Raw genomic sequence first — 17,776 nt, forward strand, 5'->3', positions numbered from 1 at the left:
CTTTAGATAAGAAGTGGGGCAAAAATTATACTTAGTGCATAAGAATGTGGGTCCATTTTTTGGAGTATAGATAATGTACACCGTTCTGGTATATACACATTCAAAAGAGTCTTAGTTTTATTAATATTTTATTTTATGTATCTCCTGAATTTATGTCTAAGGAAAGACCAATGTTTTCAATTTTACCCTTTTTCGATGAATTTAACTTCAAGAAATCGAGTAAGTGTGGAGTTTCTTTCAGCTTCATTGACAAGGTAAAAATGAAAGAAAGAAAAAATCATTGTGAACCCACCTTAGAATCATCTAGGACCAATTCACATTATGTATATTGAGAACACAAATAGGATTTAAGGTAAATATTTATTCGTATCTCAAGTTTATATTAAATCGTATCAACTTATTATAGTTAAGTGATTTAACAAGATGAAAATACATATTAACTAATCATGGTTAAGTGCGAGAAGTCTATATACAAGCACATATCCTGCGTCTATTGATTAAGTATAACAACAGATGAAAAAATGCTTTTCCCTAGGATTTAAATCATCTATGTTGATTGTGTAATTTTTTAGGTTATTTATATTATCGATGAATTTTTAACATGTGATAACAAGTTTATTTAGTTACAACTTTTCTTATATCACCAATTATTGTTTGTTAGTAAATTTATTTGTAGTTACCTGATAAATGACATAATTATGTACATATTTCTACACCATCATTATATATAACTTAAACTTTGTCCAATAAGACAACAGTCTAAAATGATTTGGAACAAACTACTGCATTCCATCTCAAAAAAAATAAACTTCATCTCTTCTATATTTGTTTTTGTTAACAACAGAATTTTCTTCCATATTTAAATACACTAAAATTTTAAAAATTATCTCATATTGTCAACGTATAGAAAATTGTCTCAAGTATATTTTATAAGTACAAAAAATTGTTTTTAAAATATAATTGGAAATATTTTTTTAGCCCTATGAGAGTTTGAGTATTATCCCATACTTTATTTCTTCAAACTAAAGCAAAGAGGAAATGAGATGTTGAGGTGGCGCTTTCAGAAGGTAACAATTGCACGCGTGTGACCAGTGAAACACGTGTGGAGAAAGTCAAAACAATATTTACGAAAATAGATCAAATAATTTCTAAATAAGCAAACAAAAAAGATTATAATTTTCCCCCAAAGAATATGAAAAATATTGACATTATTTGTCACTTATTAGATAAGGCGCATTCAAAATTTGAACTTGATAAAGTCAATCTTAAAGTTCTTTACACCGGATGATTGTACTTTAAATATTATAATTTTAAAATGTAATATTTATTAAAATTTTAGTAACTTCTCACACACATACATATATATTATCAGAGGCAGCTGCACATTATGAGTTACGGCTCAGTCAAACTTAGTTATTTTGGCTCATACCCCCTATGTATATATTATGATATCTATTAAATATGTATAAATATTAAACATCTACCTACTATAGTTTGCGAGTTTAATGACATCCTAAACTTATAATGCTCAAATTATGAATTAGCTTTTATATATTCTTCATCAAAACTACTGTATTTGGCTAAAAACATAGTCAATGGTACACAAAATTTATAAGTTACCTAATAAACATGATAAGTAGTAATTAACTTACCATAATAAATTAATTAAACTACCATGATCTTGAAATCCAAAAGTGATTTGTTGAAAAAACTTGTTATCTCTTCCCGGGGGAGGGTTGGGGGTGGGGGGGGGGGGTGTTGATGTCGGTAGGTTAGATTTTGATTTATATATATGTAGGTGGCCTTGGTGCTAGTCTTAATAGTCTTTTACAAGACCTCTCTTCTCTTTTCATTTCTGCAACTTTTTTTTCTCCTTCTACACAAGGAGTTCTTTATTTCTCTCTCAACAATATAATCTTGATAAAACTATAGGTTAATATTTTCTCCCAAGTTTATATTTTATTATTGTTTTGTTGAAGAATATGGGGAGACAACCTTGTTGTGACAAAAATGGAGTGAAAAAAGGTCCATGGTCAGCAGAGGAAGACAAGAGGCTCATTAATTTCATCCTTAATAATGGCCAATGCTGTTGGAGATCTCTCCCTAAACTTGCAGGTCTCTCTCATTTATTCATCTTTTTCCCATTTTTGTGAACATGTCTGGATAGAACAGTGTTGGAGCCAGTAATTTATGTCGAGGGGTTCAAAAATTACTAAAACATCATTTTTGGAATTTATATATATGAACTAATAAAGTAATTTTTGAATCCTTTACCACTACACTAAATTTTTCTCTTATATTAGAGGAACTTAATTATTTATATATAATTTAAAACTCATTTAGGGGCTATAATCCATAATTAATTGGAAATGAAAAGGGGTTGTCAATTTCAATGATTCTACCAACCCCGTAGGTCCAATGATTTTGTTACTAAATTTTCTTGGTTGATTTTTATAAAATGAAAATGACAGATAATAAATATATTCACTGGATAGAAGAAGTCTTCACCATATAGGTTTGGAAATACTATGATTCTTGGAATCTTGTTTTTTAATTATTTCATCATTAATGTTGTGATGGCATATTTGGTGCAGGGCTATTGAGATGCGGAAAGAGTTGCAGATTGAGATGGATAAATTACCTAAGACCAGACTTGAAGAGAGGACTTTTATCAGAATATGAAGAGAAGATGGTTATTGATCTTCATGCTCAACTTGGCAACAGGTAAATTATAAAACCATTCATCTTTTAAAAATGCATGCCAAGTTTTGCTTTCTCTTTATTCAGTGATGAAGTAGTATTTTTCCTAAGAGAATTTAATAAATAGTATATATTCTACCCCGGTCTTCACATGTCTAATGATCACATACTATTCCACTTTTAGCCTTGTGATATGCATTCGGATTCAACCATAGGGTCGAGGGATTATCATAATCTAATTTTTTTGTGTGTGAGGCAAAAACAATTATAAATGAAGTTATATATATTTTTTATAATTCACAAAGTTTAAACTCTATATGCGCCACTGTGTATGTTACATGTGGAGCTTATCTAAAGTAAACTTCAACAAAGAAAAAGAGTGACTTCAAATGAAGTCTAAGTGGCAGACAACAACTTCAACACAATTTTAGGCACCCATCCTCTTTGTGGACCTTTCTTTCACTCTCATATTTTATACTATTTCTCTTTTTGTCTATTCATTACACTTTTTTACACAGTGGGGAAACAGGTTTAGACTCAATTTTCACACTTGACATGTTATCAAAATATTAAGCTTAAAAAAATTTATCTTTCCTTTTTCAAATAATGATCAATGTATTAATAAATGAATGATGATCAATGTATTAATGAATGAAAGGTATACTTAATTGATGTAGTTAATATATGAAGAGTTATTTGTCCCATTTTTCTACACAATTAACGTATACATGTTGATAGTCTATGAGACTTCAATTTCAAATTTCAGCGGAGGTAAAATTATTAGATGATTTTTCTAATATGCTCAAGTCTTGGTGAATAGAGTTATCCGGTACCTATGTCGTAGGTACAACGATAGACTTATTCGAGGTGTACGCAAGTTGACTCGAACACCAAAGTTATAAAAATATATATATGTTGAATTGTAAACGAAATTTTACGTTATCGATTACCTAAAAGTTAGCTACAAGTAACTGTCCATAATGAGAATTAGTTATTGAAAAATAAAGCAAGCCACTGTGCAAGATTCTTGTATAGAGATGGTGTATATAAGTTAATTCTTATTCTATTTGTGAAAAATTATTTTCAGGTGGTCGAAGATAGCTTCTCATCTACCAGGAAGAACTGATAATGAAATCAAGAATCATTGGAATACACATATCAAGAAGAAGCTCAAGAAAATAGGAATTGATCCCGTCACTCACAAGCCAATTACTAGTGACCAACCAAACATAGAACAACAGCCAACAAACGATCAAATAATTATTCAACAAGAAAAACATACTCCTACAGAGTCAACAATTACAGAGACCATATCAGAAGCAGAACAAAAAGAAAACAAAAACATTGATACGAAGACAATAATTATGTATCAGTCCCAAACAAGTTTGGTTCCGCAAGAAAATAAGAACATTGAAGTCAACAATAATGGATTTTGTACTGATGAAATCCCCTTAGTTTCACCAAATGAAATCTTAGTCCCTTCTGAATCAATAACCACTTCAACATCATCAACATCTTCTTCTACTTCTCAATCATCCAATATGATTCTTGAAGACATGCAACTTTTGCCTAGTTTCGACAATTGTGATTTCAACATGGGCATTAGTTGGGCAGATGATTTCAGCAGCACTTTGGATTATTTACTTAATGATGATGTTAGTGACATAAACAATGCCATTTCTCAAGATTGGTTACAGGTGTTGGAAGTTTGAGCACACTACTTAAAAGGTATGAACTTTCGAGGGACGTTTCCGTCGGAACATCTTTGGGAGTAAGAGATTTCTGCTGGAAAGTTCATTGAAAACGTTTTCAACAAGCCAATTTCTATAGAAAATTTGTGTTTTTTAAGGAGTGACAGTTGTTGTGATTAATTTGTCAAAAGGGGAGCAAAATTAAGCTCTATCTTTTGATTGGCCAGTCACTTAATTTTTTCATTTTGGATTGTCTATAGAAGTTTAGATGGTAGTTGTTACTATAGTTCATGGACAATAAAAATTAAAAAAACAGATATATCTATGGGGACAAATGAACATAAGCCCCAGCAAATATTTATGTTATGAATGTATATTCTTTAAGACAAAAGTGTACACCTCTTTTCCAAACTTTATTTTGAAAGTTTTATTTTTATAGACTTCATATCAATCGCCTAAGCGGCTAGTGTGTCCCTCTCTGCTTATGTCAGTTTTATCTGTCTTTTACTCTGCTTGTTCTATGGACTATATTTCAAAATTTGATTGAATTTATCCGAGTATATTACAAACAAAAAAACAAATAATCTGGTAATATTTACTATAAAGAAATTCACTGAGTATTATGGTTCTAGTTTAAGCAAAAATGTGGTAATTGATTAAAGCCATAACATTTTAAAGAATTATCAATTTAGCAGGAAGATAATAACACTATAAAGGATTTTAGATTTAAAAATTCGTTCTACCTAACTGATAAAGACGTGCAGTGACACTATGAACATTCTCAAGCGTCAGTCAAATGATAACTTTAGTTCATATATGGGGAATCGACAAATACATATAAATTAAGAAAGTCAAATAATCATCAAGTACATTTCCTACTAATTTTATAAATTAAGTCGCAAGTCCGAAGTGGAAATCACAACCTACTACCCGGCAACCACAAAATTAAAATAGATAATTGAAAAAAAATTGTAGAAGATGCCAAATAATATTCTATTAGAAAATTAATCATTGACTAATCAATGCAAAATTAAAGGAGTAGAAGTAACCTTGGCACAATTGATGCGATAAAGTTTTTAAGTTAGGGGAAAAGATATATTGTTATATAAAAAATAAACAAAATTATTATTATTATCCGTTTCAAATATAATTAACTGTTATTCTGGTCTATGATTATTTAGAAAATAAAAATTTCTCTAAGAATTGAAGAATAGCTAAAAATCATTGGTTAAGTACTATAGAATGTATACAGATACCTTCTTGACTATAGAATTAAATATGTCTTTTATCATCATTCTTAAAATAAAGCATTTCATAGTATTTTGAAGCATAATTTTTTCAAGGTGTAGTATTTTGTTGCATAATATCAGAATCAACTTAGTAATTGTTTTGGTCCTTGTATAATAGCATCTCTTTTAAGTAAAAGGGAAAATATTCAAATTTGTTATGTATTATTTGAAATTGCTCAACTTTATCCTATGCTATACTTTTGATTTATTCATACTTTTGTCGTTAGCAACTTATTTTGGATTTGTCCTTGTAATTGTTAATGAAGATATAAAGTGAAATGAATAGACTATATGTGTCCACATACTTCAAAAACAAAAGTCAAATATTTACCCTCAATTTTTAATTATGATTTAAAATTACCCTCAAGTTAAAATTACATTAGAAACTAAGGGTAAAAATGAGACTTTTAACGATGAATAATATATATTAGACCAAACATTTAACGAAGGTAAAATTCACCCTTCAGAACATGAATTTACAATTGTTTAAAAACATTTTAATAAAGGTCCTCATCTAGAAAACTTTATTAACTCATTTTCCCGTTATACCGAAAAAAAAAAATCATTTTTCCCTTTTTCAAATTTTGCAGCACTGACTTTGATACAAGATTTACATATGTTTCTATACAACATTAATGCAAGAACAGCATGTAGCTTCATTCCCCCCCCCCCCCCCCCCCAGTGTGAGCTAAGTAATTAATATTTTGTTGACAAAGAATTGTCTTATAATAGATATTAATTTGAAATCCTGCTAGTTGCTTTGTTTTTGACAAATTGTTGCAATTGCCTAATTAGTCGATTTTTTAATTGATAATCAGATAACCTAATCATATCTTCCAACTAAGAATATGGTAAGATTACAAATTCAAAGATGCTGTTGGAAAATATATTATTCAAAATGATTAACTAACCCTTTCTTGCGTGTTCATTTTAATTCTAAAAACATTTGTTAGGATATATCTGTCAAAATATTAAATAAGCCACAATGTGGGAATTATTAAATGAACCAAAACAAATCATCCTAGTTGTTAGGAAATAACAAAAATATAATGTAATACTTAAGTCAATAAAACTTACCAAAAAAGAAGATATATTTCTCCATCGGAATGATGAAACAATTAAAGAAAATTACTCGCTCCGTCTCAAAAAATTTGTTATTTTTTATTATTTTTTCCTTTACACGCCCCTTAAGAAATATTAATTAGGAGGGGTATTTGACTATTTTTTGCCTTATTTATGTATAAGTTGTAATCTCTCTCCATTGATTATTTAGTCTATTTATGTGTCATCTTCATTAATGATAAAATTATACTAAAGGTAAATTGAAAAGGAAATAATTAATTATGCCTTAAATTTTTAAAACGACAAATACCTTGAGACAACTATTTTTTCTTAATCACGATAAATGATTTGAGACGTGGGAGTATTGCTTAATGGTTTAGTATCATGAATTAGTGCCTTGGTGAGGAGTATTTCAAAGATAGCTAGCTTTTGTTTTTGGATTAAAAAAAGCCTTACGCTAACAGCAACACTGACAAATGTCATATATGTGTCCAATTGAGTTCAACATCTTGAAATTAAGTTTTCTTATTTTGAAATTTTGGTAAGTATGATTAGATACACAATTATAAGTCAAATTTACGTCTATTTATTTGAAATATTGTTATTTGCATTCTACTTACTATTAATTTCCATTTTTTCATTCTTATGTTGATGACGCTTGGCAAGACCACCAACTCGTCAAGAGGTACGGTGGGATGGTTGGGATTTATTCACCCTTAACCAGAGCAAAGATTTCAGATTCGAGCCGTGTAAAAGAAAATTCACAGAGAATGCTTTACCGACCTATCTGGTGGTAGGGATCTAGTAGCTCAGTTGGTTGACTACCTGAACTTTCACCTTGTTAGTAAGGGTTCAAATCCCCACATTGTAATCCCCTGGCCTCCCCTATTTCCCCTACCCCTCCCCCCGCTATGTAATAAAAAACAATTTAAAAATAAAAAAAGACCTATCTGGTGCAAATCCGAATTAGTCAAGCCAATAAACTCTATACAGATACTGGAGCGTTAAAAAAAATAGTGTTCGGGAATTGAGTGATATTCTCTAGAGGGGTTGTTAAAGGTGTGAATTTCAACTTTAATATTCAGTCTTTTGTTCCTTCCACATCTATTTTTTTCTAAAATAAAACGGATCACTTGGTTATTTATTTTCTTGGAGATCTTGGAAAACCATAAAATTAATGAAACTGAAAAATCAATTATTAGTTTTTTTTAAAAAAAAAACATTCATTTTGAGATATCCATTCAGGATCTTCTTTTAGAGTTTTGTTGCTTCCAACTACTCTAGTGGTGGTTGTAGCTTATCAGTTATTAGTTCACTGGAATTCAGTATATTTGATTCAAAATATGAACACATATGTGAAAAATATTATAATTTTTATAACTATATATTTTAAATTTATACTTTCAGAAGTATAATAAATATAATAGTTAAAAATTTAAAATGCTGAACTTCAAGATCAAATTCCGAATCCTAGAAGGAATCTCTTTGGTTTTGCGTGTGTGGATTTTTTCTTTAATCAATTAGGTAAGAAGATTCGAATCTTATATACATTTGTAGTTGATGAATTGTTGGAAAAGCTGACCAATCCTTTATAGAATATTAATAACTCCGTCAAATTCCTCTTCGCCTAGCTACCTAAGATTCCTTAATTTGATTATGTAATTGCTTATGCATGCAACTCTTTTTTTGTCTACACACTTAATGTAAACATTATTTGTGTTTCTTTGTAACCCCCACCCCACCTGCCAACCTTGTATATGTACAGAGAGAGAGAGAGTTATGATTTTTTTGTATTTAAATTTTATTTCAAAAAAGGACAGTATGGAGTGGTTTTTAGTTAATACTCAAAATATTAAAAAGTGAGTACATTCAGAATCATGTAAAATTTATTACTCATATTAATAATTTATCATATTCGTTGTTGCTATTATGGGGTCATGAAACACAATGTGTTTAAGATTGAAAAAGTCTCACGTCAGTGGTTAATGAGATGAATGGTCTCCTTAGATCGACTTGGATAATCCTTCCCTCATGAGCTAGCTTTTGGAGTTGAGTTAGGTGTTCAGTTCGTTACATGATCTCAATTGAGACCACCCTTTGCCCTAAGAAATAGGTGGCTTCACCTTCAAGCCGTCAATAAAATTAAGTTAATATGCGATCATAATGATACACTGTAACAGAAGTCCACATACAAACAACACTTTTATTATCCCAATTTATATCCCGGAGTATTCTTATAACCAATCTTTTAACAAACCTACATAAAATACTTCTATTGGTTTGACGTAAACATTCGGTAGAAACAATTTTTTACCATCAAACAGCTCCTACATGATTTCATTCATTAGCTTTACTAATTTTCATTGTTGGGATAGTAATTGTCTGGGACTTTAATGGGAACACAAAAATATTAGAATGACCTAATATTATAGTATGTACCTACTTTTTGAACAAAACAAAGTATATTACCCCCTTTGACTACATCAGCCCTAACTCAAAAAAAGGTTAATCACTAAACCGTACACAGTACAAGTACAGTTTAAATTTTGACTCTTAAATCTGAACACTAGATTTTGACGGTGATTTCTCTCAACTTTCTTACTACGCAATTGACTTTAGTTTTATTCAATGAATGCAAAGGCCAAGTTCTTGTAAAAATTAAATGAGTATATATGTCCCATCATCACTAAATCTATGGAATTCTTTTTTGTTTTTTTGGCATAACAATATTTTGGACTCGAGAAATTCTTTACCACGACATTTCGACAATATGAACAAAGATCAGAATTTTTTTTGATTTTTTTTTACTTTTAAAAAGAACCTTGTGTGCAGGAAAAGAACTATTTGCACGTTTGCATGTCTAAGTCACTTCTCATAGATATATTGACAATGAATATTCAATTCATTGAAAATGTTGTTGAACTGATCATGTAAAAAATCTCTATTTTCCCACTAAAAAATGTTCAGTGACTATTTCTCATTGAATGTCGGGAGGAAACCTAAATAGTAGTGTTTTCACATGAAAAAATTATGAAGTTTCCTAGCATTTCATTGGGAACCTGTTTTCCACCAAGCGTTTTCCCAGTGAGTTGGTTCGATGGGAATGAGAGGGGAAAATCATGTTTTATTGCAAAAAATTTCCACAAAATGTTGGTGAAAAAACCCCTATGTTTTTAGTAGTGGACCTACACCAGTGGCTCTACTAACAAGCTACATTGTTTCCTATTACTTTCATTTTCGAGCTTAAATCCGAGACTTCGAGTTAAGGGTTAATTCCAAAAATCTCACCACACCCTTGGTGATAAAATATAATGATGACAACAAGACCGCATCACTCTATTGTTTGTCAAGACTAACAGCAAACGAAAAACAAACAAGGAATAAAAAATCGTTCAGATATGATTTTTCGGTCCATTTTTGAAAGAATTATCGTGACTTTCAATTTTTGAAAGGAAAATATTTGTGCCTTTATATTTTATTTAAGAATAATAAGTTTTAGAATGATTATTCCACGAAAAATTAGCATGTAAGCAACTAAAATTAAAGTAGCTGCTGTAATATATACTTTCTTGATGTAATGAATGTGAAAATTTGAACGTCGAGTATTTTATTTTACATGGCACTTATATTGGAATAGTATTCTTTCACGCTCAGTACTTTTTGAGAATATTTTTCATTTGTCAAAGTAGTACCTTCGTAAAATTAATTTATTTAGTACTTTATTCTACGCCTTATATTGACTATTTCCAAAAAGCTCCTAATTATATTTCAACTTATGTCAATCTACTTGCATTTCTTCAATAATTTTTTATTCTTATTTATTAATTTTTCTACTAAGCTTTTGTCTCCTGCCTACCTAAGTTTTGATGATTGCCCTTACTCAAGCTGGAAGACTACTTTTTCAACGAGACTTGATTAAAGTCGTAAAGTCTTAATAATTAAAAATAAATAAAAATTACACTGTTGATTTTTTACTTGTTGATAAACTTTAATTTAGTCTTAGTGAAATTTGATAAAACATATCTAAGATAACATCAACTAAAATGTAATTTTTTGATTTATTTACATAGAAACTATGTTAAATTTAGATATCTTTAGTTAGAACTATATAACGGTTAAATATTGACTAACAATAATAACATTACACGTTAATAATGTTTAGACAATTAATGGATTCGGGTCCCACTGGAAAAAAATGGATTCATTAAATTTGTGAAGAATCACAGGTTTGAATTAAAAGGGCACATTACATATAGATTAACCATGCTTAACGATATGGCACAACAGCCAAATTTGTCGATATTTCATCTCGTAGTTAAATTTCACCTACTAATTCAAATTCACATTGGATAAGTTCATAAAAAAGGATAAAATGCTTCCTAGTTCCTACTATAAGTTTCTCAAATTCCTATAGACTTGAAACCCACACCCGACCCCTCAATTGTGGTTACCTAACAGGTTAAACTTTATATCATTTAGTTGAAAAGTATGTTAGGTTTTTGGTTTTCTCTTCTTACGTGGAATTAGATTAATAAAACTCAATTCAATTTTGACTAGGACAATTTTTGTCCAAAATTTTCTCTATATATAGGATCAATTTAGGTCTTATTTTCACAACACAAAAATGAATTCATAGCAGCCATATAGAGAGAAAACGTGAGAGAGAAAGCAGATTTTCGTCCAGAAATTTTCTGCTACAGCAGTCCGCTTTAAATTGCGGTTCCTGATTTGTTAACCGTTGGATCGTGCTGAAATTTTAATTGGGGGTTCTCCACATCTGGTTCTTCGATTTCAACGGTGGAGATTGGATTTTGTGGTCTGTAGCTCCAGTTTTCGAGTACGAACAGTAGCTCATTTTTGGGGGTGATTTCTCTCCTTTCTTCACTAGTTTTGGTGCTATCTTTTATGTATTGTTGCTCCGTACTTGGCTTTGTTTTTGTAGCCATTTGGAGAACATTGTTGTATCTCTTTTTGTTTATAGTAGAGATTTTGTGAGCCGAAGGTCCCGTGGATGTTTCCTCTTCACCTTGAAGGGGTTTTACCACGTAAATTTGGTATCTCTTCCGTTCGATTTATTTTTGCTTGCTTTGCTATTTTATTGTTGGTATAGCTGCTGCCTGGATTTCCATTTGTGCTAGTGTTTATTGTCTTCTCTTGGTTCAAATAGTGTGGGAAGTTTCGATTTGGATATTTCTTTCGTTGTTACCTCGTCGTGCAATTTGATTATTGTTTGTTTCTTCCCAACAAAGTAACTTATCAAATCGTTAAGATCTTATTAAGTTAACCTAATTTGATTTTAATATGAAGGATATAATGTACTCTAATTTAGAGTTTTGATTGCGATAAGATATCTTTTGAGTGTCTTCTTCTTCTGTTTCCTTTTTTAAACAGTGAAACATAATTGAGTATTAGGCGGGCCAAATAATCCCTAATTATTACTGTTACATATGGCCCACTGCCGACTCTAAACAGTAAACACTTGAAAATCACTTTTTTTTTTTTTTTTTTTGCCCCAATTGTTTTTTGTAGTTAACAAGATTTTGTGTACAATATCATGACATATAGTTTCTACTCAGTGCTACCTATCATCAAGTCACTTTAATTAACAAACTTGGAAAATTTTAGTATTGTCTTTGCATTCACACAGATTGGCTTTCAATATCACATCATTTGGAAAGAAATAAAAGAAAAAAGAAGAAGAAAAAGAAAACTCACGTTATCATTATAGCCAAAACAAATGGTTAAAAACACGTTGAAGTAATTGTCACTAGTAAACTGCATCTATCATAGCTAATAGCTTTGGCATGACCTAATGAAAATACTTATTCACATAAAGAAAAAAAAATCAATTTATGATTAGACATAAAAGAATATAACTTGATAAACCAAAATATAGTACGTCTCCCCATATTCCAATTTGTTTGGCACATCTATATCTGGAAACACATTAACTTTGAACTTTTCATTTTACTCTTAATGAGAAGCTTTTATAAGCATTTAAATACTATGACATATTTAAGATCACAAGCTTCAAAAGTTTTATAGTTATACAAATATTATAGATTATTTTTAAAACTAAATTTTAAAAGTTTCATTTCTTTCTTAAACTTCTTTTCACACACGTGGACTTTGTTGGCCTATTGGAATTACCTAATCCATCATCTTTATTTGTGTTATTTTATTTTCTTCCACAATTAGAACAATTCATTATATTTTATTCGTGATATTATATTTTAACCATTTGTCATCCGTATTCTTTTCTTTTTTTTCAAATTGCTTTGTGATGCTTTACTCGAGTCGAGAGTGTATCGATAACAACCTCTCTATCTCTACGAGATAGGAGTAAGGTCTGCGTACACTCTACCCTCCCCAAACCCCACCTACGCAATTACACTGAGTATATATTATTGTTGTTGTATCATGCTATATCTAATGAGTTGCTGGAAAACAAAGAATGTTTATATTTTATGATAGCAAAGAGATAAAGATTCATTCAATGAAACAAAAGTAGGGTTGGGCATAAATACCGAAAACCGAAAAACCGAACCGAATTTTAAGAAACCGAAACCGAACCGAACTAGTTTGGTTCGGTGTTCGGTGTTCACCTTCAAAAAATCTAAACCGAAATAGCCGAACCGAACTTTGACGAAACCGAACCGAAGAACCGAAATTTAAACTGAAATTTAATACATTACCCAAAAAAATTAAAATAGTCCACGCCCATTAAGTTTAAGCTAAAAAAAAACTCAATTGTAACAAGCCCTCTTTTGCTTTTGTATCCCTAATTTTCCACTTCAATTGAGAAAATCAAATATCTTTAACAAAGAAATGTGACTAGGATGTGTCTTTAGGATTAATGTATGTCCTTTATGTGTTTTCTTAATTATTCTTACCGTATGTATATAACACCTAGTAATCATATATTATTGTTATGGTTTTCTATTCTTGTGTATCCTATTTGTTTGATTTTGATTTTAATTTGTCAGTTTTATGTTTTGATGCTTTTGAGAATATGAATTAGTGTAAATGGAATCGCTTCTAATATCATATTAAAAAAATCGAATTGAAAAAACCGAAACTGAAATCGAAACCGAAACCGAACCGAACCGAACTAGTTCGGTTCGGTATCGGTGTCCATCTTCAAAAAACCGAAACCGAAATAACCGAACCGAAGAACCGAATGCCCACCCCTAAACAAAAGTAACATGTCAATAAGAGAAAGTAAACTAGTGCTTTTAGAGAGAGATAGGCCACACATATTTCACCAAATCACTTTATTCTCTTTAAGTCAAACAAGTTTTTTTTCTTTTTTCAAAAAAATAAATACTCAAGGTAATTTAGAGCTTGAAAATATATTTTAAAGAATTGGACCGCTGATAAATAACATCTAATAGCATCGAAGAAAAAAGTAGAGTTCCCATCTCAAATCCTAATTAGAAAAAAGGACTTATAAAAAATATTAAAAATATAAAAGAACTCCAAGATATTATGTTACGTCCTCATGACGCCACAATTACTAGAATATGACGTTAGTCTTACTCCCCACAGAGACAAAACAAAAGAACCCCAAGAAACTATATATATATTGATGACAAAAACGTATTATGTCACATCGACACGTATTTTTTTTTATTATTATTCCTCAGTGAAGTCACCAATATTTTATATTTAAAAGAAAGATTCTAATCAGATAGATAAGATTATCATAATAAAATAACATTTGTGCTTGAATTGGATGATTACATTTTTATTTGTATATTCCAAAGTGTAACTTTTATTATAACGATAAGAATATTGAAGCCTAAATAATTTGTAGCATTGCACCAAATAACTATTTATTTATTTTTAATTTGTGTTTTGACAAATTGTTGGGTAAAATAATGTTATTTCTGAATGTTTAGAAAGAAAATTACCCTTTGTCACTAGTTTCAAAGACGAGTAATTTTGCAAAAACTGTTACATTATTTAATACAGAATATAAAAATGCTTTAACAACTGTACATAAGCTAAAAGGACCGATCTTGTCCCTTGGGGCCTATTGCCCTCAACTAAAATTATCTAAAAAGGAATTTTATGATTTAGAAAATAATAAAATAAAGAAAAATGAATAGTGGAACAGTGACATGGATAAGGAGGAAACCAAAAGATATGATTATTTATAAGAAAAAGGAGAAAAAGATACTAGCCAAAAGTTTGTCAAAAAATATTATTTTTCTATGACTCAATATGAATTTGGCAAATTTTATACTCCTATTACACACAAAAAGAATGAAATTATTATTACTGTTAAAGGAATACAGCAGTTTTTTAGTACAGTATTTTCAATTAGTTTTTTTGTATCATTTTGTTGTTTAAATATATGTACTTAATATTATAAAATCAATATAAAAAATGACAAAAAAAAATGCGTTACTTTTTCCTTATTGGGGCGGTTGCAGAATTCCAAAGGGCTTGTCGGCCCACGCGTATAAGCTTATTGGTCTGTTTTAGAAAAAGGGCCCAATTCCCCTTTTTCTACTTTCCTTAAGAAGCTTCATGGCTTACTTTAGGAAATAAATAAATAAATAAATGAAAACATGAACATGAATATATGGCTGAAAATTGAAAAGGAAAAAAGAAATAATTCCTTATTTTTTATGATTTTGCACTATCGGGAAGTCATACTTTGAAGGATAAAACACTCCCTACTAAAGGTGACTCCATATTTCGGACCCGTTATATCTAATTAAGAATAAAAGAATATTTACCACTCCACCACAGCAACAAGTAACAATTGTTTATGAACCACGTGAATACAACAACAACATACCCAGTGCAATCCCACAAGTGGGGTCTGGGGAGGGTAGAGTGTACGCAGACCTTACCCCTACCTTAGAAGATAGATAGGTTGTTTTCGAAAGCCAAGAAAAAGCAGGACAAAAGGTCAGATAAGAATTAACGAAAGTAAAGAAGCCATGGCACAATACTATATATAAGCATTATGCAAAAAAAAGTAACAATAACTGCAGCAAACTAATGCGATAAACGAAGTACAAGAGACAACAGATAGTAACTACTTACTAACCTTCTACGCTAATCCGTGTCCTCCAACTCTCCTATCTAAGGTTGTGTCCTCGGTAAGCTGCAACTACGCCATGTCCTGTCTAATCACTTATCCTCAATACTTCTTCGGCCTACCTCTACCTCTCCTGAAACCATCCATAACCAACCTCTCACACCTCCGCACCGGGGCCTCCATGCATCTCCTCTGTATATGTCCGAAACCGTCTCTGCCTCGCTTCCCGCATCTTGTGCTGGAACCACGTGAATCTATGTTGTAAATGGAAAAGTACTGCAAATACAATCAAGCCTCTTTTTCGTAAATTTTAAATTCACTAATCATCACATGGCATGTCAACATCCTAAAATAGCAATTGGCATGTTTGTTTGGTTAGGGAATTTGTGACTCTTTGGGTTGGATGACATAGGCAAACGTAGAGAGATTTTTAAGTAGTGAATTGATTGTTTTACATGATTTTTTGTTGAATAGAAATGTCAAAATCATTTTCAAAGGAACAACTCAATCAGAGCCCGATGTACTATATTTGCTAAGGTTTCAATCCAACCTAATATTTTCTTCATAGAGCTTTGTATATATGAAATTACCAAAAATTTTGCAAATAACTAAATTTTAAATCTATAATTTCATATAAGTGCAATAGGTTCAATGATAAAATATTTAAAGGTCAAACCTATCAAATTTAGATCACGAATTTCCTATATACTCAATAGTCAACGTATATCACAATTTAAACGGCGGCTTCATGAACTTTTATCTTTATTGGTGAGAGATCAATTCCCCTTCTTGTAATAGAGGCGCAGCCAAAAATTTGGAGCTTATGACTTCAGAATTTTAGTCTTTTTTAGTTACTTGATTTTAAATTAATAAGTTTATACTAAATGCATATCTTAAGACAAATATGAGGTTTAAACTAAAATTGTCGGGTTCTGACAAAACTACTCCCTACACTCTAGCTCTGGCCCTAACTTATAATCCTCTTCCCATTTTCCTTTCCTCTCTCCCCTGTATATAATAAAGGACAAAGGTGCAAATATACCCCTCAACTTTGCGATTTAGAAAGCAGATATACCCCTCGTTACAAAAGTGGTCTATATATATATATATATATATCCGTGCCGTCACAAAATGGTGCAAATATACCCTTTTTGCTGACGAGAGTTTTTTTTTAAATCATTTAGGTTATTTTTTAATTAAAAAAATGTCACGTGACTTTAAAAAAAAGTCTACCTATTTTTTTTTAGTAGACATATTTTTCTAAAGCCATGGTAATTTTTTTATGGTGCGTCGGGTATGGTTTGTTTAAAAAATATCTCTGTGACTTTAAAAAAAATAAGTCTACCCATTTTTTTAAACGAACCAGACCCGACCCATTAGGAAAAAAAATTACTATATGGTTTTAGAAAAGTATGTCTACTCAAAAAAAAAATGAGTAGACTTTTTTTTTAAAGTCACGTGGCATTTTTTTAATTAAAAAATAATCTAAATGTTTTTTTAAAAAAAATCCATCAGCGAAAAGGGTATATATTACACCATTTTGTAATGGCAGAGATATATGTACACCACTTTTGTAATGAGGGTTATATTTGCTCTAAATCGCAAAATTGAAGTGTATATTTGCACCTTTGCTCTGTAATAAATAAAACTAAAAGAGACCAGAAAAAGAAGAGCAAAAGATGATGTAAGGCTATCATAGGAATATTTCAAGCAAGAGGTACAGTTGGGGACTTTTTCACACCTCTATTGACACTCTGGCGTGAAGCATTAGCTCTTCAATCTTTTCCTTTTTCCTTTATTTATAGGACTTATAACAGTAAGCACTAAAAAGGTCCACTTCTAAATTCTAAATTGAGTTGAGACTTAGATTTATTCGATGTTTTTAGGACCAACAGAGAGTGGAACATTTCACTGGTCACCAACATAATTTTTAGTGTTTTTAGGCCAACACAACAGCAAATAAGAGATTGACATTGAAA

At 30.6% G+C, this 17,776-nt stretch overlaps 1 protein-coding gene across 1 annotated transcript; it reads left to right on the top strand.

The window, feature by feature from the left end:
- Positions 1-1,836: 1,836 nt before the first annotated feature.
- On the top strand, positions 1,837-4,838 carry LOC132615882 (transcription factor MYB20-like). Its single transcript, XM_060330479.1, has 3 exons — positions 1,837-2,115; positions 2,595-2,724; positions 3,788-4,838. Exons 1-3 carry the CDS (start codon positions 1,983-1,985, stop codon positions 4,410-4,412), a joined length of 888 nt encoding a protein of 295 aa, XP_060186462.1. The 5' UTR covers positions 1,837-1,982; the 3' UTR covers positions 4,413-4,838.
- Positions 4,839-17,776: the final 12,938 nt, after the last annotated feature.

Source organism: Lycium barbarum, chromosome 10 (assembly GCF_019175385.1).
Source record: "Lycium barbarum isolate Lr01 chromosome 10, ASM1917538v2, whole genome shotgun sequence".
Lineage (NCBI taxonomy): Eukaryota > Viridiplantae > Streptophyta > Magnoliopsida > Solanales > Solanaceae > Lycium > Lycium barbarum.

Bases quoted from the DNA above. Each gene is read 5' to 3' on its own strand.
- LOC132615882 (XM_060330479.1), top strand. From the start codon at position 1,983: ATGGGGAGACAACCTTGTTGTGACAAAAATGGAGTGAAAAAAGGTCCA. The intron at 2,116-2,594 runs GTCTCTCTCATT...TATTTGGTGCAG, and splicing joins ATCTCTCCCTAAACTTGCAG to GGCTATTGAGATGCGGAAAG. The intron at 2,725-3,787 runs GTAAATTATAAA...AATTATTTTCAG, and splicing joins CATGCTCAACTTGGCAACAG to GTGGTCGAAGATAGCTTCTC.